Source organism: Dromaius novaehollandiae, chromosome 3 (genome assembly GCF_036370855.1).
Source record: "Dromaius novaehollandiae isolate bDroNov1 chromosome 3, bDroNov1.hap1, whole genome shotgun sequence".
NCBI classification, from domain to species: domain Eukaryota; kingdom Metazoa; phylum Chordata; class Aves; order Casuariiformes; family Dromaiidae; genus Dromaius; species Dromaius novaehollandiae.
In genome coordinates, this window is record NC_088100.1 from 70,986,109 (window position 1) to 71,012,121 (window position 26,013).

The 26,013-nt window shown below is 38.0% G+C and overlaps 1 protein-coding gene across 1 annotated transcript in view; it reads left to right on the forward strand.

Annotated features, from left to right (window-relative positions):
• The window catches only part of SYNE1 (spectrin repeat containing nuclear envelope protein 1), a 306,387-nt gene that overhangs the window by 244,954 nt on the left and 35,420 nt on the right, over positions 1-26,013 (forward strand). The window contains exons 113-127 of the mRNA XM_064509137.1: positions 2,320-2,475; positions 3,243-3,413; positions 4,855-4,988; positions 6,597-6,801; positions 7,997-8,179; positions 9,299-9,445; positions 10,503-10,657; positions 11,041-11,188; positions 14,328-14,422; positions 15,310-15,544; positions 16,321-16,515; positions 18,497-18,622; positions 19,428-19,583; positions 22,428-22,586; positions 23,070-23,236. Coding sequence (XP_064365207.1) covers positions 2,320-2,475; positions 3,243-3,413; positions 4,855-4,988; positions 6,597-6,801; positions 7,997-8,179; positions 9,299-9,445; positions 10,503-10,657; positions 11,041-11,188; positions 14,328-14,422; positions 15,310-15,544; positions 16,321-16,515; positions 18,497-18,622; positions 19,428-19,583; positions 22,428-22,586; positions 23,070-23,236 — 2,432 coding nt within the window. The remainder of the gene's footprint in view (positions 1-2,319; positions 2,476-3,242; positions 3,414-4,854; positions 4,989-6,596; positions 6,802-7,996; positions 8,180-9,298; positions 9,446-10,502; positions 10,658-11,040; positions 11,189-14,327; positions 14,423-15,309; positions 15,545-16,320; positions 16,516-18,496; positions 18,623-19,427; positions 19,584-22,427; positions 22,587-23,069; positions 23,237-26,013) is intronic.

The following is a 26,013-nucleotide window of genomic DNA, read 5'->3' on the forward strand; positions in this document are numbered from 1 at the left end:
TGTTTGGCAGGGGTTCAAAGCTGAGTCTGATTTATCACCGTCATGGTTTCCTTTGGTCAGGGAAGTTAGCAAATACACTTGGGGAGTCAGTTATGAATGGCAAGGCTTTGATCAGTAGAGAAACAAATTGTTTAAGAAGTAACTGTATCAGACACTCCCAGGTATCCAGTTCAGCTAGTACAAAAGCTTCAGCTTAATTATTAACCAATGTTAGTAGTTGCCTAGTGTCATATTAATAAGTGAAGGCAACGATGTTTTTCCATCACAGATCAGAAACAGTGATGTCTCTTGAATTCAGTTACTAGATTAAAATAATTTTTAAAAACTCCTTTCACAGAGAGCCAGAAATATTTGCTATTCTTGGTGTTTCAAGCTTTTGCCCATTTTACATTTTGAATTTTGAAACAGCTTTGTACAAGCTTAAATATGTTTTTTTTTTTACTGTTAAAATCCAGTGCTTGAAAAGTCAAATTTACTCTGTGCAATTAAAAAGTGTTTGTTTTGGTGTCAGGTGGTAGAAAAAGATGTATTATTCCAAGGCTGTAATCTGGAACAAGGTCATGGCTAGAAGTTAGAAGAAATATGAAACAATGCAGAGGAGAAAGTTAAGAATAAACAATACAGCAAAAATGCTTTTGCATATATGACTTACTATGTGTGCAGACAAAAATGTATTGTGTGTGTGCAGAGGTAAATTCTGTTAATAGCAAGTGTTGCAGGGCAGTATGTGGCTCCAAATACTCTCCCTGGTATCTAAAATGTAAAGTCTTTTATGGCGATGGTTCATTTATTAATCGATTGATCAATTGATCGATTCTTAGGGAGAGTAATTTACTGAAAAACATGGGTTTTCAGTTTGCCTGGAGTTTGGTGGTTTGTTTCCTTTCCCTGATGGTTCAGCTCTGTCAATAAGGTATGGCTTGGAGAGTGTAGACAAAGTTGAAAATGTAACCCTAGAACCCAAGATATACTAATTAATGTAGGAGTTACTCAACATTCCCAGCTCCTCACAGCCTACTTTCCATATCATGGTGACTATTTAATCTTGAAAGGTATATCTCCAGACAGGTAAACATAAATCTGTGCTGGCCTAAAGCCTACAAGCCATACTTTGGCTTTGCTCAGACTCAGCATTTGCACTAACTGAGGCTGCACAGCACCTATATGAGTAAGAGCATTGCATGACTTTCTTGCACCTCTCTGCAGTGTGCCATGAAACCATACTCATAGGTCCATAGTGAGGAATATGCTCAAGGGAACATGCTATATGAACAGCAGTTCCACACCAAGTCCTTTCATCCTCAGTACTTCAGTTTGTAACTTCATTCACGTGCTACTGAGGTGTGAGGAGGATCACAGGCTTTGTGACTAGTGAATGTTACATACCAGAGCTTCTGGGCTTCACTTGTTGATAACGCATGATAAAAACTGAGAACTTTGCATCAGCATTTCCATGACAAATCTAGGGTCATCTTCAGTCAAAGACACAGTCAGCACCTGCCTGAAGCAGCAAAACAGCCACTAAGAGTCTTTCATGGCCTCAGAGCTTATATACTCAGCCCTGCTTTCTTCACCTGCTTTCACACCAGCCATTCACTGTCTTCCAATTTGCTTGGGTTTGGGTGTGGGAACACTGAGCTCAAAACGGTGTTGAGCTCACTAATGCTTCCCAACAGTATGAGGCCTTGGGGAGGCAATAAGAAAAATTCCTGCAGTCTTTTTGTTGTCTTTGGCTGGAGTTCAATGAGCTTGTCATCTAGCAAAAGGGAAGGCTTGCTGTCCTGGGGCAAGGGGCTTTGCTGGGACCTGGCAAAGGAATAAAGACGCCACTTCATGGGGGGAGGCATGGCAAACTGACATCTTGCCTTAGGAAGTTATTTTGTCCTTTTTCCTTGGGTGGCAAAATTCAGTTTTTCCAGAGCCTTGAGCCAGCTTTAGACTAATTAAAAATCTCTCTCAGTGTTTAGGACAAGCTAAGAAAAAACAGTTTTCCCATGTATTCAAACGGCTATCCTTTTAATGATTTTTGGACTCTTACATGACAGCAGATTTATTTCACAGAAGTTTAATTTAAATAGAAGTATGTCCTCTGCATTAAAGACAAACAGCTATGCTTTAAAGGGAACATAAAATATTCAATAAAATTGCTGACGAATTATGATCCTCTTGAGAGTAAAAAGCTAAAGCACACAAGCAGGCCTTTCCTATTTTTTAACATTGTACAAACTGGGGAGTTTATGGGCATCTCTTCCATCTCAAAGACATTATGTACCCAAATAAACAAACAAAAATACCTAGTTTTCTTCTTTTTCTTTTCAGGAATTAGAAGAATCAGTTAGAGCAAAGGAAAAAGAAGTAGAAAATGTAGAACAGATTGGTCTTTCTTTGATACAAAGCAAGAAGGAAGAAGTCTCTTCTGCTGTAATGAATACCCTGCAAGAAATTAACCATTCCTGGGCCAATCTGGATCACATGGTAAAAGAATCATCAAGGGGCAAATTGTAGCTCCAGGGCTAGGGCATGGAGGAGGAGGGGGTATTACCAATATGCAGCTAGTGGATTTCTTCTGTCTGGTAGGGGAAGAGATTCTGAATAGTGTCCCTGTGTCCATCCATCCCCAAGTTTTTGTGCACACTCCACAAAAAGTGGGCCTAATAATTCCTATTTCAGGGGAGTTTTTAAATTCTTACAAGGTTCTTAAGATGTTTCCTGGTGTTTAGTTGAAAAGCACAAAATGTTCTGTAAAGAATTACCTTCTGAAGCACACAGATGACTTAGTCTTACATATGGAATAAGGAAGAGATCAGCACGAACTGTCAGTGTCCAAAGCTGAATGCATCCGTCTGTCTTCTCAAGAAGAATGCAGTGTGATAGTGCTAGCCTTTCTGCTGCACTTCATAGCCTGACTTTTCTGCCTTAGTGACATGTGGTACATAGTCTCCTGAAATTTCTCTTGATTGTGCTTTGCAGCAAAGTAGAACAGATTGCATGTCTTCTCAGTCCCCTCCATCCTACCCTTCTGTAGCTTTATAAAATCAGGCAGAACATTCTGCTGTACCCAGTGTAAGCCCCAATGACAGTCATGCAAAATATTTTCTCTTCTTTCTCCAACAGCTTTGAGGTTAGCTGTGTAGAACAAATAATATGTAACATCAAAAAGAAGGAACTAATTTAAACAAAAAGCAAATGTTTCTTAAATATTTTTTCTTTTTTTTTTTTTTTTGGTCCCTCCCTCTTCTTAGGTTAGCCAGCTGAAGATATTGTTGCAATCTGTTCTTGATCAGTGGAGCATTTACAAAGTGGCATATGAAGAACTGAATAGTTACCTGATGGAAGCCAGATATTCTTTGTCTCGTTTTTATCTTCTTACTGGTTCTTTGGAAGCTGTGAAAGTCCAAGTTGATAACCTTCAGGTGAAAAGGAATACCATGCCTCTTGACATACTAAGGATAGATTTAAGGATGAAATTTGTCCTCATTGCATGGACGTAGCTAGCTGCAGATTTTAGTTCATAAGGAATGGAAGTACAGACACACTGGCACACAAAAGTCATTTGACATTAAAAGAACACTTTAATTTATCAAGCGCAGATAGCTGTTGCATCTTTTATATCATAAAAAATTAAAATGATGACTTTTTATAGTTGTTTTCTTTCTAGACTTTTGATGCTGTTGTTTAAATTTTAAACTTTACTGTCAAGTAATCAAAACTTTTTAAATCATGCCAGTGACTATTAAAGATAAAGTTTCTTTCTGTATTTTCAGGCTTCTGAGCTACTGGCACATGTTGAGATCGTATTTTAAAGGGTTTCTCTGCAGACTTGTGGTTGTGCTATATTGAAAAACAAAACAAAGAATGTCCCCAGAGCTGAGCTAGTCATGTAGTCAAGTGGTTTTCCAAGTTGGTACTGTAAGAAAAGCATAAAATATAGTGAGTCTTCTCTTACAAAATTATATCTGAGAACATCGTTTGCATAGAATAACCTTTTGCTTCAAAAAAGCTGTTGTCTTTGGAATTAAAAATAATTATGCAAACATTTCCAGGTGCTTAAAGTAACAAGAAGTTGTGTTTGCTAGTGTTTCCCAGCAAATATAGTTTGACTCCGTCATTTAAATATTTTGTATGACTAGAAGTCCAGACAGATATAAAGCCAGATGTCCTGAGCACAAACTGCAGTTTCCAGACCAACATTTAAAGAGCATTCATTAATGCATTTTACAGTCTCTCTTCCATGTTTTCACTTTTTGCATATTAAGGAGGAAGAGTCAGCAAAACAATAAGTACTGTAAATGACTTTTTTATTTATTAAGATCTTAACTGTACTGTTTAACCAGGTTGTGATTTTCCAAGCTGTTCAAACTGTAATAATATAAATAAAAATATTTAAGGTAACAAAAAAAAACAGGGGTAAGGTTTTCACTGCCAGCGGTACTTCAGACTGATAAACAAAGGAACAAGAACTTTATTTTCAGAATAGAATTTTTTGATGCTATTACTTTTCTTTTTTCATCTTATTCAAAACAGGAAAAATATGCATTTTTTTCTAATTCTATGTATTTATTCTCTTCAGTCAATTAAGTTGATATGCACTGAAGTCCTTCAGTTTGTAAGTCCTATGCAAGAGTATTTGCTTAGAATCAATTGTTTTGCAATATGTAATTTTACATTATGTAAAAAATTACATTTTGCTATACCTGAATTTTGAATCAATCTGGCCTAACCTTGTATTTAGGTGAAAAACACATGAAATCAAGTTTTACATTCGTAACCTGTGTGATGTAATTAATATATACTGGTTTTACCTCATGCAATAGTAATAATTCATGTATCTTTTTCTTTTTCTCTCTGTTTTAGAGCCTACAAGATGAACTGGAAAAGCAAGAAAATAGCTTACAGAAATTTGGCTCAGTGACCAATGAATTGTTGAAAGAATGTCACCCACCAGTGACTGAAACACTTACTAACACTTTGAAAGAAATGAATATGAGGTAGAAAGCCTGTGGGTTTTTTTGAACTTTATTTTCAGTGGTAGCTTTGCATTTTTCCATCAACTCTTTAGTTTTCTATCAGATAGGGCTACCCAGATAGGGGTATATGGACTGCTTGGAGAGTCTCCTGAGAGTGTCCTTTTTTTGTACATCACAATGGCAGATGAAATACCAAGTAATGGAGTAACAGAATAATGGTGATTTCTCATTTACAAGTACCCAAAATGTTAGTGATCTTTCTACACTAATACATTAGAAACACAGAAATGATGGAGAAAATATTGTCAGCCTATGCTTGGAGGTTGATTAAAAGTACGGAATCCCTTATGCCAAAGGCTGAAACAGAGCTGTCTCGTTTGCTACTACTAATAAATGAGACATTATTTTCTCCAGCAAAGGATTTTGACATTACCATCAGTAGCTTTTCTCCATGCATGGATGCCGTCAAAGTGCCAGGCTAGATTCATAAATCCCATACTAAAAAATAATACTGCATTTAAAAAGTGAGACTACTGTATTGAAAGTTTGTGTGTATTATGCATGCCTCAGTTTTCCCAGTTTTCAGATGGCCATTTCTAGGTGTGGGAGGGGTATGATAGGAAAGAAGATATAGGCCTTGGCCAATAGCTTGGAAAATAGCTTCTGCTACTTGGAATCTATGCCAGAATCAGAAGCAGAGAAGCTGCAAAAAGGGAGGGTCCAAGAGCAAAATCTAGTTTAGGTGGAAAGTTCTGGTTTTGGTTTGGTTTTTTTTTTGAAAACACAGTCATACCAAATAGGTTTTAATCTGTGGTACATCCTGTCCTAGAATACTGGGAGTAGAGGGAGAGATTGTTCGCCCCGTTTTGAAGAAGTTAGTGTATGATTTAAGAGTTTCAGAGATGACTGAGAAAATTTTCATTTTATCATTTTTATCACATAATAACAATTGAAAAAAATTGTGGTTTCCTTTAGTAAAGAAATAATCATATAATTCAATAAAAGCAGCAAATTTTTAGAAGAATATTAGAAATAATTTTCATATCATAGACTGAGAAATTAGCTGTTTCTGGTTGCTACCACAGCCAAGAATTAACAGGAGTCGAAGAGGGATTAAATATTTAATAGCATAATAAAATTATAAAGAGTTTTGATAGTTATGGGTGTATTTTAGAAGGGAGGTACACAGAGCTTTAGGACTTTAAATACTGTGTCAGAGTTTAGGAGGAAACCCACTTGGAAGAAACGGTTTCATATGTACACCTGTTCTAAGTCTCTTTGGCCCTTGCAGGAATCTGGTTCTGGCCAGGACACAGAGCCTGTTCTGGGTGAACCAAAACGTGCTGAGTGGAGACAGCAAACTATTCACTTCAAAAGTGCACTCTAGCTCTGAGCCCAAACATTAATATGTAGCACCCGAGATGGACCACAGATCTGGTCTGATGTGACACTGCAAGCAGCTGTGAAAATATTTTTTGGGTTGCATTTTTTTCCCCACGTATCTGGATCGTGTTTATTACCAAATTTTTTAAAAGCCAGAAGGCCATGGGAAATAGCAATGAGGAAGAGGGGCTGGAATGGTTCTTCTGAACTCATAGGCTTTGATCATTCATCTAATCTCTTTGCCAGGTGGAACAACCTTCTGCAAGAGATTGCAGAGCAGCTGCGTGCCAGTAAGGGCCTCCTTCAGCTTTGGCAGAGATACAACGACTACTACAACCAGTGTTCTTCCACAGTCCAGAAGCGTGAAGAGCAGACCAATGAACTCTTGAAGACTGCCACCAGCAAAGACTTTGCTGATGACGAAGTTACCACTTGGATTCAGGATTGCAATGTATGTTCAGTTAAGCTCTGTGCTTTTGCACAACTTCATGGGCTAAAATCACAACATGCTGTCCAAGACTAAGCTGTATACTTCATGTATTGGAACCTGCACGTGAATGTATTTCTGTTTACTGAAGAATCCCTCAGGCACAGGAGAGAGAGCTTTACCTCTCCTACCCAAACCTCATGAGTTTCTCAGACTTTTCACATGTTCCTGTCCATCATTACTTGTTGCTATGTTATTTCAGAAGTTTTAATTGAAAGTCATCTCTACAGGAGATGAAAAAGTTATATCATTTGATTCAATCTTAAGTCCCTGCTTATCCAAGAGATTCTTGCTTGGGCAAATATTTCTATCAATTCCATTGACTCCTTACCTTAGAAGGAAATGTAAGGTCTTTTGACTGTATCCGCACCAGTGAAGTCTGCTCACTTTGTCTGAAAAGAGACTGTATGTTCAGCATTATGGGTTTCTTTATCCTTCATTACAGAAAGATACCACTCATTCTGAAACCTTGAGATTCTTCTTTTTTGGACTGTATCTCAAGGCAGCAGGATAGTTTATCTTCTGTTCATGGTTAGATTTTGGTGCATTTGAGTTTATTTATTTATCACTGATAAGAAAATGAAAATGGTAATTGTCTTAGTATAGGAAAAACAATTGCAGGGGAAAAGTAAACACATTAATGAGCTTTGTAAGCATTTGCTGCCATAGTCTGCTGGATTGGCAACCAAAATTGTTCAGTCAGAATAATTTCTTCATGTCCTGATGTTGTATTCTTTAGCCATTACATTAGAAGTTAATCAGACCCACACCCATCCACAGTGAGGGCTTCCACTGCATAAGAACAGCATGTCAATAGATTCAAAATGTGCTTTTCAACAAGAATTGCCTCATCAGTAAGTCAGACTTGCTCAAAGACAGTGAGCCGTCACTTCTGTCTGTTCCTCTGCACATAAGTACTTCAGCATAGTTTTTATTCTGCACATCATTTCATTTACATACAGAGTGTTAGTGGACACTGGCATTGAAGTATGGTAGTGATTGTAAGTTCTGTATATATACTGTGTTGTGTATATGTATTCTGTATATATACTAGTGGTGGGGTTCACTCGTTTCATTCCTCCTTTAGACCAGGGGAAGATGACATCACTTGAGCCTGCCAGGGTAACTGTTTGTATTTTTACTTGATGTGTTGCTGCAGGATCTACTCAAAGATTTGAAGACAGCACAGGAGTCACTGGTTGTCCTTCAAGAACTGGGAGAGGAGCTAAAAAGCCAAGTGGAGGCTTCAGCAGCAGCAGCTATACAGTCTGATCAGCTGTCTCTGAACCAGAATCTGTCAACACTAGAACAGACTCTCCACAAGCAACAGGCTGTACTTCAGGTATGTAGAGTGTTTTCAGTCCTTGCACCTGATCATCCTGTCATACTTGAAAGCATGTAGATTAGCCAAAATTGAATGGGAAAAGAGGGTGGTATTACCTGTTCATCAGCATTTTGTAGGCTTCCCTGGAGACTGCAGCCAAAGCTGAGAGAATAAAATACACTGAAGTCCAGAGCAGAGAAACTGGAAGAAGAAGCAATATCTGGAAAGAGGATAGCAAACCTCACAGGGAATGGCAGAGGCTGAATGTGTCCATCCTGAAATGCCAAGTGGGACGTTCCTTCTGCAGACAGGAATAGTGCTTACAGCTGGATCGACAGCTACTGCTCACTTGGGAAACAATCTCTCCTCCTGGCTAGTTCTTTAGTGGTAAAACAAAGGGAGGAGAGATTCCTAACAATTAGGTAGCATTGATTTGAATAGTTCCTGTTAATGTCAGTGATCATACTGACAAATAACATTTGCTTCCAAGTCTATACAGTATATGTTGCTAATTGCTAGTTTCATCAGGGACTAATGGGCAAAAAAGGAGCAACGGAATGTGTACCACAGGAAAGTACACTGGTGAGAGAACAGTAGCTTCTGCTTGGGTGACAAGTGCAGTTATCCAAGAAATCTAGTGTGTCTAGAATGTGCTCATAAAACCAACATGCTATGAGGAAACAAAACATAAGAGAGATTGCATTTCAAATTTCAGTAACTGCAACTAGTAGTTCTCTCTGTTGATAAGTAAATTAAGCAGAGGAGTTTAGTTTCATAGTAGGAGATTAGAGAAGATTAGCTAACTCCAAACAAGGAGATCCTTATGTGCTTTGCTGAAGTGCTGCCTTTTGGCTATGATCAAGTCTTCGTTTCATGCATAGAAAGTGCTTAAAAGTGCCGGGTTCTAGTCTAATGCAGACTTTACTGCAAAGGCATAGCAGTGCCCCTGTGGTAACAAAACCCTAATTTCACAGTCTAGTCTGTGAGCAAAGCAGCAGTTACAAATGCTCCTGCACAACTACAGCCTATACAACTGTTTTCAGATCTAGAATAAGGGTAACAAGGAGCATAATGGCAATAGAGACAATAAGTGGCATGATACTACGTTGTTAAATCGTGGGTCCTTTCCTGTTTAAGGCTGGAGTATTGGACTATCAAACCTTTGCCAAGAACCTGCAAGTCCTTGAGGCTTGGATAACGGATGCAGAAGAAGTACTGCAAGGACAGGATCCCAGTCACTCATCTGATCTCTCAACAATCCAGAGTAGGATGGAGGAACTCAAAGTGAGTGATAAATGTAAAAAGCATTCATTTTTGATGATGACCTGGTTAACTTGTAGTGCAGCGTGTCCACAAAAATCATACGTGCATTTGGTGCATGTTAAAGGCTTAGCACTCATGCAAAGTATAAGACTGAGAAATTGAAAGTCTAATGGCAGTCAAGGAATGATTGTCCATGTTACTGTGCCTTTAAGAAAAGGGGAAATAAAAAGGCAAACTGATTAAAATAAAATGAATATTAAATCAGAATGGGACTGGAAGTCAATTTTAGAAGTTTTGGAGATTTTCTTCATCTTGTTTTATCTCTGCTTTTTTGAACTTATGCAATTTCTGTCTCAATGGTGTATAGTTTAGGAACCAAGTCATCTACTCATTTTGGATATTCTGATTTACTGAAGTGAAACTGGGTACTGTGTGCATCTATACCTTGTACCATGTAATATATCTACACTCTTCGTTTTTGTCGGCTTTTTCCTCCCCTTTTAGAGACCCTGATAGGAAGTTGATGAACTCTGCCATCTAGGCTTTTTCTGTCATTTTAATCTTCCATTATTTTTTTTAGATGAATTAACTATACACCTGATACCACTTTGGGCATGCTAACAAACACAGGATATTTGCTTATTTAGTGAACTGGATGATTCTGCATTGCAAAAACAAAAGCTTAAGGTCTGTACGTGCAGTGTGGATTTGCCAGCCTCGCATTCTGGTTAACAACCAAGGAAAAAGATTCAGCTTCTTGACAATGTAGACCTACATCTTCAAACAGCAGCCTGCTTTTGCAGCTTTGGGAGATAAATCCCCAATTCAGCAAAACACTTAAGCAAGTGCAATTTAAGTACTTCTCTGTGTATGTTTATCATATGCTTAAGTCTTTTTCTGGACTGGGACCAAAGAGGCTCAAAACTGGGAATGGAATTCTTCTCTGGCATAGGGTTTGCTTACCCCTTGGTGGCAACCAAGGCCATTCCAAATTTAGCTGAGTGCTAGTCCATAATTTTGCAGGCTATAATAATGTTATTACAAACTTCCTGGTTATTGCTTTTATTGTTTGTTGCAGAGTCAGATGTTGAAGTTCAGCAGCATGGCCCCAGATTTGGACCGCCTTAATGAGCTAGGTTACAGGCTTCCACTAAATGATAAAGAAATCAAAAGAATGCAGAATCTGAACAGACATTGGTCTCTGATCTCATCACAGACTACAGAGAGATTCAGGTGGGGACAGCTAAAAAACATTGTATAATTTTCTTAGGTTACATCAACTAGAAAGTATACCTTCTGCAGAGTGTGGAAAACTTTCTATGTTACAGACATTTCATTAACCAAAGCTCCTTTCTTTTGGTGTACTTATAAACAAATAGTGAGCCAGTGCCTCAGTGGTGAGATGAGGTGGTGATTTTGTGACAAGTGAGTAGAATTTGAAATGAGGAAAACTGGTACTTTTCAAAGTGTAAACTAAACAAATAGAGCAAGGCAGCTCAGTAGCAAAAGAAATACTGTCTGATATGGTTTTCTGATGGAAAAGTTACTGCAAAACTCTCTTAACACTGTTTGTAAGAGCAGGAAACCTTAACTGAATCCAACTTTCTTCCTTTCAGTAAGCTACAGTCTTTCTTGCTGCAGCACCAGACCTTCTTGGAGAAGTGCGAGACTTGGATGGATTTATTAGTACAAACTGAGCAGAAGCTGACTGCAGAGATTTCTGGAAACTACCAGAGTCTTTTAGAGCAACAGAGGGCACACGAGGCAAGTCATAGTGTGTATTTATACATGACTACAACACATACTATTTATACTTAAAAGGAATGCACACTCTTTTGTGGAGTAGTGTAATAGTGTGCCTTGAAATGAGTTATATTTGCGCCCTGTGAGGATATATTAACTTAAAAACAGCAGCATGCAAATATATCAGTGAGATCCAGTTTAGGGAAGGGTTTGAGTATGTGTCTAGCATTTTGCATATGAAGCCATCATCAGTATTTCTAGTGTATGTCCCTACCTTTAGTGTAGTTCAAGTTATTTTTTTACCAGGGAAATCAAAGAATGCCAGAGGGGGCTGAGGGGTTATATTGCTCTTCCCACAAAGCCTAAGTGTCCTCATGCACTTTGGCCCTTTGTCTTCAGTCTTAACTGCAGAAGACACTTCAGTCTCTGTTCTTTCAGTTATTCTGGTTTTGTTCATTTGTTATCAAGTTGACAACATACACAGCATCTGAAGAGCATGTTAAAAGAATACTTTTCTATGAAAGACTGAGTTGTGTAACTCATCGTGGAGTGACCATTTGTGTTCCCTTTGGTAATATTTGCTTGGAGTACAGACTAATTGGATCTTCACTCTGTGCTGGAGTCATTTGTCTATAGACCTGTTTGCAATAAACAAGAAGCCCATCTTTTTCTACAAGGACAAACTGATTCAATTTTTACTGAAAGATGCCTTTATGATTCTTTGGTCAAGTCAAGTGATGCACATTTTTTCTCCATCCACATTATTACTGCCAAGAATCCTAGTAAAGATCAGGTAAGATAAGTCGATTTTCATACTAACGTTCCCATGTGGATATAGTAGTTTTAGTTCCCACAACTTTTTCAGACATCAGCTGACCTACCCATAGACTCAGGCCAGATCTTCTAAGTCAGATCAGATGGGAAGTCATGTCCTTCCACCCCTCTCATCTTGCATCTCACAGCAGTGTTTGAATAAACCTCTGATAGCAGAAAGTAGTTCACAACCCTTATAGCTTATGTTAGCATACATTTGCTTTAGCATTTAGCTACATTTGCTTTCACAAATGTCATCCATTTCATTTCCACTCAGTACTGCCAGCCTTGACTGGACAGTGTGTCTTTGAAATCTGAGAAATCTCAGTTTTCTGAGGGAGTTTTAAATGTCCAGAACTCATCACTTTCTAAATCAATAAATTCGTATTATTGTTGTGTCTCGTCACAGCTCTACTTTTTCTTACAGGATTAAGAGGGATCTTTCTGAATATCAAAATTGTGGATATCTTAAAAATTCTCTCTTGAAACCTTGACCTGACCAGATAGCTACATGTTACTGAGGTGCTTGTGGAAGCTTTCTTTTCTAAGACTATGAAGTCCTCTCTTGGAATTTAGAGAACTAATATCTGACTCTTTCATTGACTACATTTCATCTCAACAAAATGTTGTAAATTGCAAATTTTTTTTTTTACTCACAGCTATTTTTTGCATTTTGTATTACCCAAATGTATGTATCCAGCTCTCAATGTTCTTCACAGTGCCTCCTAATAAGCATATAGAAGTTTCTTTCCACTGTTCACAGCTGAAAGAGAGAGGTCAAGTCTGAACTTTTGGAGATGACTCTCTAGATTGCTTTGTTTTGTATTTTTGAAGATAATGAGAAAATAGATTGTTTCTACATGCATTCCCAGAATAGATATTGGGATGCATCCAGCTCTGTTATCCGCTCTCCAGTGCTGACTCATAACATGGCTAATATTTATTCAAACAGGACCCCAGCTACCTCAGTGGCCTTACTGAGGAATAACTTCCCACTGAAGTTTGCAAACCAGCAACATGGAGTTGATGCCTTTTCCAAATATCATGCACTAATACTGACATCTGCATCAGATAACTCTGTCCATTAGGACAGTCTTGAAGTCATTCTTCCACAATTCTCCAGATATCCACTTGCTTGTTAGAACATTGCATGGGACTCCATCGCAGTGGGAATGCACCAAGACAAGCATTTGAGAAAGTGTTGGGATAGGGCGCATTGCTTGCCGACTCAATTACTGAAATTTTTTTTTAAATATACTGATATTGTGCACTCCTCTGCCTGCCCTCCTTTCCTCCTTTGATCTCCTATTTCTGTGTTTCTGAGTGATCTACATATAGGAAGAAATTGGACTGGCAAGTGAACCCACATAATGGATTATCTCTTTTACACACAGAGATGTGCATGCACAGAACAAGTTGGTGTTGACAGAAATATCTCTGGTTTTGCGTAGGGATTGAGTACATCCACTCTGAGGAGAGTTCCTCATGCCTAATAAACTTTTGTTTCACCCGTCCTCTCTCTCTCTCAAGAAAAAGGTGACAGTTTAATCTAACAGTTGAACTATGTTTAATCTCAATAGGTCAATAATACTGATAGATGTTGCCTCCTATGCTCCATTCATCCCCCCTTACTTGACAGAGGTGATAGGAAAAGAAACTTCTTTCTAAGAGAAAAGATGTTTTTAAAAACATACTTAAATGATATATGTATTAAAGTGATGCCTATTTAAATAGTGTTTAGGTAATTTTTTGTTGTAATTTAGGTAATATAGTAAAAATAGTAATAAGTGACTTTTAAAGGTATTACAAAAATTGGTAGTGACTAGTGGGAAAAATAAACTAGCTAATTAATTTCCACCTTCCCATTGCTAACAGTTTCCTTTAAAGAGGCTCTGCTGGCAGTGTAAAATTGCATTGAATAACACTTTCTCACACAAAATGCAGGCATAAGTTCAATTTAAGAAGGCAAAGGACTATAATATTCTTAAACATGTCAGAAAATAAAAAGTTCCCTTGCTGTTCCTGCAGTAAATACCCCATCTAGGTTGTGTTGTAAATTATAGTGCTGATCACAAATTTGTACTCAAAGAAACATCAAACTTAGCTTCTGTTTAAATTATTTAGCTTTTAAATGCAGTGCCTAAAAACCCCAAAGAAAATTACTAAAAGCAATAAATAACTCCAGCAATGAAATTATTAAATGTGTTCCTTTCTAAGTTCATGCCAAAACTCCCATTGAATCCATTTGGAATAAGGTTAAATAAGTGAAAATTCATTTTTGCTAGTACAAACACATGGAATGAAAATGAAAGATCTTGCTTTAACATCTCTGTCTCCTGAATGACAGCTATTCCAGGTGGAGATGTTCAGCCGCCAGCAGATTTTGCATTCAATTATCTCTGATGGGCAGCACCTCCTAGAACAAGGACAGGTGGATGACAGGTACACTTTCCTGTATTGTTGCTGCTCTTGGTTATGTGAAATAATACTTAAACTAGTGGGTGACTTTTAAACAGAGAACATGGCATAAGATGTCAGTTCTCAGATGATGCTCTTCTGAAGTAGAAGTTACTATTGATGTGGTTAAGCTACTGATTAGTCAGGTCTTATTTAAGACAGTGTTCTTTAGAATGCTGTGGGGTAAATATATGAATGTATTTGGGGAAAACTGCAGCCTTCAGGTTGCATCTGTGACAAAGACTGGTCTTGGATCTTCATAAACGTTATGTATATGTCTGTTTTGATGTACCTCCAAAATGTGGTTTTCACAAAGGAGCATGCAGTGACAGATTTACAGTGAGTTGCACTTGATTTAAGTGATTTGAGGATTTACCTGTCCCAGGAAGATTCTCTGCTGGCACTTGAAATCACTTACAGCACAAATGTGATGACAGAAAAATTCATTCCTGTCTCAGAGAATTTATTTTAAACACTTATGATAAAATGAATTAAAATAATGGCTTCACACTTGTATATATGCATTGGCTTTGCTAAGGGTATCATGGTCCTGGTATAAGACAAACTGTTTATTCGGATGTTAGGGGTTCTTTGTATACTTCTGAGGGGAAGGAGGAAGTGTTTTGTGTGTTAAGGGCTTGAGGTTTTTTTTTTAGTCTCAATAATTTGAGCCCTTTGATTGTCCATGAAGTGTGGGGTTCTCAACCTCAGTCAACTTTCATGAGAGTTCAGTGCTTTTCTCTTCACGCCTTATAATCAGCAGCCAGAAGGCATGTTCCCTTTCCCTTCAGTTTTATTTCATTAAAGAAATGGATCAAAATGTGAAGGTTACTATGTATTTCTTTTTTTCTTCCTTTTTTTTTTTGTAACAGGGATGAGTTTTATCTGAAGCTGACGCTTCTAAGTAACCAGTGGCAGGGAGTAATTCGCCGGGCACAGCAGAGGAGGGGAATCATTGACAGCCAGATCCACCAGTGGCAGCGCTATAGGGAGATGGCAGAGAAACTGGGCAAGTGGCTGGTGGAAATGTCCTGTCAGCCAGTGAGTGGGCTGGGCAATGCTACTATCCCACTAAAGCAAGCCAGAGCTTTACTAGATGAAGTGCAGGTATGTCTAGTGTGTTTAAAGCAAGAGGAAAAAAAAAACCACCTCCTTTTTATAGCCTTCCTACTTTAAATATTTCTGATGGTTTTAAACATGCATTAGACTCAGGTTGTCTGCTTTGCAGAAAGCAATTTTGGATGTTGGTTGTTCTTTGGAGTCAGCATAACCTCAGGAGCAGCCCTTTGATGGAAAGGAACTTGAAGTTCATAACAGAATATGCAGTATAGAACTTAGGGGCTCTTTCCAGCCCTGCTTGCTCCTCTTTTGCTTGTAACCGACCTCCCAGTGAAGCTTTCTTGAAAAAATAAATGCACAAAAATAATGTCCCATTTTAGAGATGTATTCTAGCTAAGAAAAAGGAGACTGAGTATTTGATGTCCATCTCAATGCAAGGTTAACAGTATCTATTTAGCAGCTCGGTGTCTTCAAGCTTTTTAGCTAGAAGATACTATATAATAATAAAGCTCATGAGCATAACAGGATCTAGAGGAAGTATTCCTCTTGAAGAGTGATTGAGATACTGGTGTGGATGCGGAGGGAGTGAAGTCTTTTCACATCTTTATCCCTTTGGAGAAATTTCCTGTCTAACAGTCTGCTGCAGTAAGTGATTGTGAAAAGAGTAGGATAAAGCATTTGGGCAGTAGCCCATGCTTAAGCCAAGGTACTCTGTCTATTAGTTAAAAGTTAATTGGTAAAATATAGGCTTTAGGATGAATTACACTGAATTGTTAACTGCAATTAAAAAGACAAAGCTGAGAGAAAGCCGTTGATCTTTGCAGATTAAAGAGAAAGTTCTCCTAAGGCAGCAAGGGAGTTATATCCTCGCTGTGGAAGCAGGGAAGCAATTGCTGCTCTGTGCCGACAGTGGAGCTGAGGCAGCCCTGCAAACAGAGCTTACCGAAATTCAGGAGCACTGGAAGACAGCTAGCGTCCAGCTTGAGGAGCAAAAGAAACAGCTTGCTTTACTACTGAAAGTAAGTGTGTAATTTGTTCTATACTAATTCTTTCAGCAAGTTCACAGTTTTGCTTGTGAACCTGCATGAAGGAAAGTATTCTCAAGGGATGAGAATAAATGCAGGAATTGCATGAGCTTGCCATTTCTTTTCACCACCTCTGATTTTCAATTCTATGAAAAAAAGAAATGGTACTGCTTCACAGTAGGCCTGTATGTTAGTTGCTATCTTTTGACTATTTCCACAGCACTGCCAGTAAATGATACTGCAAAACATGTGTGCCTTAAGAATTCCTGCAAGTCTTATTTTCAACATACAACAAAAGTGTATTTTATTTTGCAGTATGCTGGTTATTTTTTATACATACATACTGTATTGAAAATAAGATCTCCCTTTTTCCCTCTACACACCAGTGTCAATATCTATCTAGCCATCAAGTAGTTTGTGATTCATTCCAGTGTCTTGAATATTTGCTATTTTAGGTAAATTTCTGTGATCTTGGAGGAGGGAGCCTTGAACTGTATTTTAATGTAAGCAATGTCCAGGGTGCCTGCTAAGCTCACTATAAGCACTCAAGATGATAGGCTGAAATTTAACTTTCATCTGTGTTTTCCTCCCTTTTACTCATTCTGGGGAGAACAATGAAAATTGAACTTGTGTGTTTAAGCAGAATAGGGCAAATGCTTTTGAAAACAGCTGCAGAGGTCTAATAGAATTACAGAATTACAGATACCGTAATTTTGTTTGTAAATAGCAAGAAGCAAAACAGTGCAAGAAAATGAAATATTATTTCAGAAAAGTTCAGATAAGTAGGTCATTCTTCCTCTTTCAAGCTGTGTTCCTTCTACCTCAGCTTCTTGCTGGGCATCTGCCAAGAATTAGGTAGGAACTTTTAGTCTTGAATGCTATTATCTAGGAAGACTAAAGGTTGTGTGGTATTTTGTTCCAATAATAATATAAAACTTGACGCTTGAAGGAGAAGAAGAAAGGAAATTACCATGCAATTTGTATAAATGGCCTCATGTTTATCAATCCTTCTTTACATGATGCTATCTTGGCCTTAAATATGTGACTTTTTAGTGATCTTCTGACCAAATGAGAAACACAAGCAGTGCATGCTAAAAGAATATGTTTTGTCATTAATAACATCGCAGACTACTATCATATAAGGCTATTAGAAGAAAAAAGATGCTAAAGAGAGGTTTTTTGCAAGACTCATTATTTGTAATTCCCCATGCTGAAAAGGACCAAGAAGTATTGGCATGGATTGGGAAAAATGGAAGGAGAGAAATACAAAGGCAGTGGTAGAAGGAAAGTAGCACTGAACAGAAAACCAAGAAAAACAAGTTCCCATGTCTTCTGATATCACACATTTGTTATAGGCATTTGTTATAGGTTGACTGGCTTATTGCAGATTTTTCTCATGGTGAGTACCTTTTTAATAGGCTTTAACACACAGGTAAGACAGGTAAAGTGGTACTGTCTGGTGACTGTTGGTAGGGTGTGATTACGTTGGATATATTTAAAATTTTGGAAAGTATGCAAGCACTGAACTGGCTGTAGCTGATAGGATCATAATTTAGAGAGGTACTGCAGGTATTTCAGTCTGATCTGAATTAGCCGTTTTCTTCTGGAGCATGATGCATCTAAATGGAGCTTTTGTGAAAGTATAATGGCTTGTTTAATACAGGCATTCAAGAGAGGAAGTGCAAAATCGTTTTGGGAGGGAGAGGCTTTGCTGAAAGGATCTGGACAATACTGTAATAATAGGAGGCTTCGGTCTGTGTGTTTCTGCTAGCAGAGCTCTACACAAAAGACAATTTGCCGTGGTTGTACATATGACCCAAGCTCTGATACTCTGAGTATTGTTTAGAGGAGAATTTCAGATCATGCTATTATTATGCAAAAGTTTTCAGTGTTTAGTGGTTAATTAGTCAAATCGACTGACAGGAGTGTAATACAGATCTGAGTTAAAGTCTAACAATAATTATTCTGCCTTCAGGACTGGGAAAAATGTGAAAAGGGCATAGGAGACTCCCTGGAGAAGCTAAGATCTTTCAAAAAAAAGCTTTCTCAGCCTTTGCCAGAACACCATGATGAGTTACATACAGAGCAAATTCGTTGCAAGGTAAAGCACTTGTCTGTTGACTATTTATCTTGTCTTTGCATGCTTTTTATAGTAACCTCTTCCAGTGTCAGTGGTCTTTACATTACTGACTAGGCAAACCAGCAAGCCGTCACTGTGACAAGCTAAGAAACTATCCATACAGCATTTGGGTAGCATACCTGAGCAATCTCACTACAGTGCAAATCCTGCAGGGTAAATAAAAACTGATCAAAATGAGATCCGAATAGGATCTGAAAAGCACTGTAAAAGTGCTAAATACTGGTGTATTTATTTTTTCAAGAAATTCTCACTTAAAGTTTTCTCTAAATGGGAAAAATAAGCACATGGTATCTAAAGAGTTGTTTTAGTGCTTTCTATCTGAGGTAAGACTACTGGGAGGGATCTTAGGTAACACACTTTTATACTATATTCTTTGCGGTTTAGAAACATGGTAAAACTTGAAAATACTCTCACTACAGAAAAGTCCAAACCAATACTTGGAAGCCCCAAATGCCTTCAAACTTTGGAGACATTTGAGTGGTACTTTAGTTTGTGACTGCTTGTTACAAGTTTGATGTATCATTCTCTATCGGGAAGATACCCCTCTTCTAATTCTGAAAATGCTGGCACATTTGGGGTTGGTGTTTTTTTTTTTAAAACAGGCTGAAATAGTCCCTTGAAATGCTCAGATACGACTTTGTTAATTCAATGGGTAACAATGTTATCTGCCTGCTCCTTGAACACATTCAAATTTTTGTGTGTTAGCAAACTGGTCCTTTTTATTTGTTAAATTTATTTGTATTTATTTTATATTTCTTTTAATCAGGAATTAGAGAATGCTGTTGAAGGATGGACAGATGACCTTGCACATCTCACTCTGCTAAAGGATACACTGTCTCTTTATATCAGTGCAGATGATATCTCAATCCTCAATGAGCGCATAGAGCTTCTGCACAGACAATGGGAGGAGCTGTGCCACCAGGCAAGTATAGTACTGAGCCTTGATGTATTTATGCAGGGTAAAAAAGTGTTGGAGGAAAAACTGAATGCAAGTGGCAGCTATAAGAAAAGATGTATGTAAAGACAGGTACCATTCAAATTAAAACTGAGCCTCACTGTTTGTAGGGATGAATTTACTAATTTCATTGGAAATAGTGGAGTTGGGGAAACTACATCTGACATTTCAAATGTAAAGCATATCAAGGTATTTGACATGAGTTTTTGAGAATGAGGTGTGCAAAAATTATAAAATGTGTTGGCAAAAAAACCCTAACCTTTAAAAACAATCATTTGCTTGACTGCAAACTTGGAATAGAACAATAAAAAGTCCCCATCAAGTGGAGTGATAGTCAAGAATCTAATTTCTGGAAGGATGCTGAAACTGACACAGTAATTAAATGATGCATATATAGTATGTATGTGGTCTTTTTTTTTTTTTTTAAGGACACTCCCTATACTATGGAAATGTTTTTTCCTCATGATATGTTACAATCTGCATAATTATTTAAAACAAATAACACTCAAGGTTCATGCCAACTTGTCTTTATGGAACTCTCATTTGGGTGAGATTAATCCCATGCGCAGTCAGCCAGTTTCACGGCAAGGATGAGGTGAACCACACTGAAAGGTGGCACTTGCTGTTTAACTGTAAAGTGAGTCTAGCCGTCTAGCTCAGACGTGGATGTTGGTGTGTGGGCAGGTACATCCCGTGTTAGCTGCCAAAAGGTCCCTCTGGAGTCACTGGGGGTGAAAGGGGTTTCTCCAAGGTAATTCAAAGCAGGACCCTCCCCCCACGCACACCTCCCCTCCCTTCCCAACAACAGAGGGAACCTACGGGGACTAACTGCCTAATTTAGCTAATGCATGAGGTATTGAAAGGTGGGAAGTGTGCATAACCCCTCCTGCTCTTTGCTCCTCTCCTCCATGCAGACGTGCTCTGTTATGAAGAAGAAAATTCTGTTAAGAAACATTGTTGTTATTGGATCAAGCTGACACCCATTGAAGCGCTTGCTGTAGTTACCACTTATGTTTCTAGATCTCTTGAACTTTGTCACAGCCTTGAGGTCATATTTAAGCAGACTTGAGAAAACAACCAAAAAGTTATACTGTGTGATGTGGGACTGTGGCATGACTGGCTGGGAAAAAGCAGAAGGAGCACAGCTCACGGCGCTTTGGTGGGAGGAGCTGGGTGCAGCAAGATGTCCCCTCCCCACCCCACCCTCATTCCATCATACCTTCTGCTCTGCTCATAGCTTCTGTTTTTTCAGACATTAGTGTTTGCACTTCTCTTGATCTGAGGGTGATATGCTTGGCTGTAAACTGCACTCAGCAGTATTGTGTGATTTTCCAGGTACATCATGCTGTTAGTGCATTTCTTGCCTCCTGTTTGCACTTAGAGAACCAGATAATGGGCTGTCCCTCATCCTGCTTTTCAGATTATCCTTATCTTATTTCTATGGTTCAGTAGAGATTGCAGTGCAGACATACATGGGCTAACTTGGAAATACTTGCCTCATGTAAGGTACCTGTGAAGGCTGCAAAAAACAAGCTAAAAGTGGGAAAAATACTTGTTATGAGTTAGCTGCATTTGAGTGAGCCAACTTGGATACTTCTAAGCTACAGTGTAGTCACTACATGTATGTTTATGGTGAAGGAGGGAGCCAAATACAGGAAGTTTGTCTTAGGTTTGTGCATACTGAGTGTTTCAGGATGTAACCTAATGAAGTGCAGCACTTTGTTCAACCGTTGCTTATTTCCGGAAAGCTGCCATCAAGTCTAGAACCACAAAAAGGAAATGTGAGATCACGTGTATGCTCCTGTTAGATTTAACACTGTAGTTAAAAGAATACAGCAAACTGCTCTTTTGTTTATGAAAGAGCAGATGCCATCTTCATCTTCTCAGTCTCTGATATAAAGTCAGAAACAACTTGGATTACAATGGGGACAAAGTAAGTAGTTGTACAAATGTCAGAAACTGGAGAGATGACTTTGTGCTCACCTTCTGCAACTCTTTTGATTTCGGTTTCCCTTCCTGTCTATTATTAATCTGTCTGAGATGGTAGCACTGCTATAGCAATTTCTTAAACAGAGCAGTGTTTTTCTTCTTCCTGCATTAACCACAGCATTCATATGTTTTAACTGACATTTTATGCCTGTTCCTTTGTGTCACATCATACCTTAATTCTTTGGAATCTCTGAAGTTGTCATGCCAGTACTGTAGAAATGGTCATCTATGAAATGTGTGTATCAGAACTCCAGTAGAAAATTGCTTTTGAAAAATACAGTGTACGTTTGGTTTAACTCTACTTACAAATCATGGTCATGCACAAATTATGCAGTCTTTAGAGTTTTTTCTGCGTTAGATGTTGTTTCTCTGCATATACCTAGTTTGTGCTTTGGTCAAGCATTTATATCTTCCTTTTTTCTTTAATGTATCAGATGAAGAAAACCCTCTTAATATACTTTATAACATTTTATAAGTGGGCAAAATCATAAGGAAATTTATTTTTGTTTGTCTTAATGAAACCTTTGGGAGTAGAGACATTACTAAACAGAATATATTCACAGGTTTCTGAGCCTAACTTGGACACATCTTTGTATGCAGCAGGATCCAGCTAACAGGAATCCTGAGGTTAACACTTATCTTTAAACTCACAGAGTCATGCAAGGTTTTTGCAGTACAATTTCAGTTTGCTTTAATGGCAGCTAAGTGGCTGGAATACATTTGCAGAGCCAGAAAAGTTCATCTTTAGACACAAAGTGCTTCAAGAATCCCTTAAATGCATTTACTAATTTGTTGTTTTTTACTCTCTGCAAATGTTTTAAGGTGTCCTTACGTAGGCAGCAAGTAAGTGAAAGATTGAATGAGTGGGCTGTCTTCAGTGAGAAGAACAAGGAGCTCTGTGAGTGGCTGACACAAATGGAAAGTAAGGTTTCTCAAAATGGTGACATCCTCATAGAAGAAATGATTGATAAACTTAAAAAGGTATAGTGCTGTGTATGTGCACTTACATATTATGCATTTACTGCTTGCTTGGTTTGTGTTGCTTAGCTGAAATGGAGTTTTTACCTGACAAAGATGTTTATATGTTCCAGCAAGACTGCCTGTTTGCGTTCTTCTCTCGCTATGCAGCTTTGTCCTGTCTTTCTTGAGGTGGGACCTTTCAGAATATAAGAAAATTGTTTAAGTGAATGCCACGTCAAAGGCATCCAAATCCTTTAGTAAATGCCCAGAGTTGTCTGTGAAGTGTTTCTTAACTATAGTAATATATTTACAGAACCGTTTCTTTCATTCTTCTGATAAGGTTGTTCATGGTTATATAATAATATTTAAAAGCTTGTCTCTCCAGTGTATTAAACACCAGAAAAACAAAAACACATTAAAATTTGCCTGTATTTTTGTTAGTCGCGCAGAGCACAGTGTATTCAGAATAAGAACCCTCACCCTTGATTGCTCTTTGCTGACCAGGATTATCAAGAGGAAATTGCTGTAGCCCAAGAAAATAAAATCCAGCTCCAGCAAATGGGAGAGCGACTTGCTAAAGCTAGCCATGAGAGTAAAGCATCAGAGATTGAATACAAACTTGGCAAGATCAATGACAGATGGCAACATCTTCTAGATCTCATTGCAGCCAGGTAAAAGAGTAGATTTGATTTTAAAGGCTATATGGGACAGATTAATGTACTGGATACTGTGAATTTAAAATCCTTTCCCTTGTCCACCTTTTCATATTAACTGTGAATGTTATTCTCATCCATTAGCGTATTTCAGTGAAATTCTCCTTCCTGTTTTACTTAACAGTATCTGATATTATTTCTTCAAGAGTCAATTCAAAACACGTGCCTGCTAGAATGACATAGAATTGGTTACAGTCAGATTTAGTGAGTCTTGATCAAATACAGCTTCATTTGCATGCTTAAAACTAAGTACAAATGCAATTTTTTAAATCTTGGCAAAACAATCCAAAAAGTGCATTTGTTGTTTTGACTTGGATTTTCAGAGAAACTGTACCAAAACTAAATCTTAATTTTTCTGCCTGTTCTTTTTTGACTGATGGAGAAGAGTAAGGGCAGGTAGAAGTATGCACATTGGACCTAAAGATTCTTTTTAGTCAAGGTCAAAAATGTTATTGAAGAATTTTTATTAGTTAAAGAAATGCAGAGTTGTTGCTTGATGTATGAAGATATTGATTTACTTACGTTTAGACACTTTTCTGATGTGAGTTGTGCTACAGCCTCCCTCCACTTACAGATAATAATTTTGTCACATTCTTGTATGTGCATATCTTCATATAAGCTCTATGTACTGTATATTTTGCACTTCTATGATTTGAAAAACATATGGATTGGTAATACTTTAACCCAATTTGCAGCAAAAGGATTTGTTTTATTTTGTTTTCTTTTCTCACCCAGCAGGCAGTTTTCTTTTCTCTTGGCTGTATTGCATTCTTGCTCCGCAATCTGTAAACATACAAGCAGTGAATTTTATGCAAGTAGAAGAATTCTGTTGGCACCAGCTCCTTTTATAGTGGCCCGTTTTGAAGCAATGAAAGCTGCATGATTCTTACAGAACATTAAGTTAGGAAGTGGTGCATTACAGACCAGGAGCCTGCTGGTTTCAGAGGATGTGATACATCACTGATTGTTGAACATAACATTTGCCATATTTTTGTGTGCATCTTTTGAAATACCTATGTATGTTTCTTGTACTCAGACAAAATATACTTTCTTTATGTTCAAATCACATTTTAAAGAAGTTCCTAGTGAAAAGTGATGACATACACAAATGGCAAAATGCATTTCTAAAAATCTGTATAGTCTATGCAGTATTGGAGATTAGTGCCCTGTGTAGAGACAGATGAGACTTCTGGATTCTGCAGCACTGTTGGGGGGGGGGGGGGGAGGGAAGGTATAAATGGAAATACTATCCACACCTTAAACTTTCTCATTCTGTTTCCATGAAGCAAGGTGTTTAGACCTATACTAATTTGTATAAAATACTCATTTAATTTTATTCCCAGGTCACTTCCACTAGTTAGACTACTTTACCAGAATGCTCAGCACTGTTGTATGCAATTAAACAGATAATCCTTTCCATTCCAGAGCTTACTTATTCTAAGGTCTGCAGAAGAGACAGCTACAGAAAGGTAGTTTTTTATCTGTATGAGAGACTTCTTCCGTTTCTGTCCTTTTAGAAGATTTTCCTCCATTCAGATGAAACTTCAGATGAAATAGTCTGATATGCAGGCCAGCTGCAAAAGGAGTTGCACATGTTTACAGCCAGGAAACAGCTGCAACTGCTCAAGCTTTGCAACGAAGGCTTTGTTGTATGTTTTTTCTCCCTTCCCTTAGCACTCATGGTCCACATTCCTGGAGATGAGGCCTGGCACATGTTGATGAATGCAAGTTTTATTTAGAAACATGACCACTTGTCACCATTCAGTCTCATGTTATCAAGCAACGTCTGCTAACATTTGTTTGGCGTGTGAACATTTTTGGTACAGTACTCACCAGCAAAGAGAAGTTTGTCCCCTTCCCTTCCCCCTGCCCAAAGCACAGTCTTTGCAGGGTTTTGGAGTGCAAGTTCTTCTTTTTAATGCTGGAAAATTTCATGGTGGTGGCGGAGGACTTGTGCGCTGTGATGATGGCGGAGGACGGCAGTGTGGATTCAGATCTCCCAGACTGTAATTGTGATATCACAAGGCAGGCAGCTACTTTTGTTTCCTTTTGATTGATACAGTTCTTTCTGAAGTCTTGGCTTGCTGGGAAATTAATTGAAATATTGATATGTAAAAATCACTACCTTAGCTAAAAATGGCTATTTTCTGCTCAGTTTTAAAAACAGTGGAGAGTGATAACAGCATACTTTGTTTTACAGCTAGTCCTTTTGGATCCCGGAATAACTTTTATAACTGACACAGACTTACAACTAATAAAATCTCTTAACCATCTGAAAGAAACTCTAGACTGGTTTTACTGTTGTTTTTAAATACAAGATCATGTACACACATGAGAGAAAGCAGACTTTGTATTTGTCTGCTCGCTGTTTGTGTCATCAAAGGGGCATGGCTACAAGCAAAAGGCAGAGAAGGAGAGAGGCTGTATAGAAAGTATTTCAGACGTAACAGACCGAAGCTAGTCTGTCCTGTACATTTTAATGAATATTTTATAGCTGCATGTAATCCTTTAACTCTGCTGTGAACTCAGCCTGCATCTTCTTGGATTTTTGATTCAACTTCTGTTTTTTCTTCTTCACATTATCTTTTCGAGTAGTTTTCTGTTTCTGTTGTTCTTAATTCTATAAATTTATTCCTTGAAAGGGGAAACAGTCTGATCTAAAGAGAAAATAAAACTGGCAGTACTATTCAAGCTTTGGACAATACTTTTGATTAATCATAAAATTTTCTGATTTT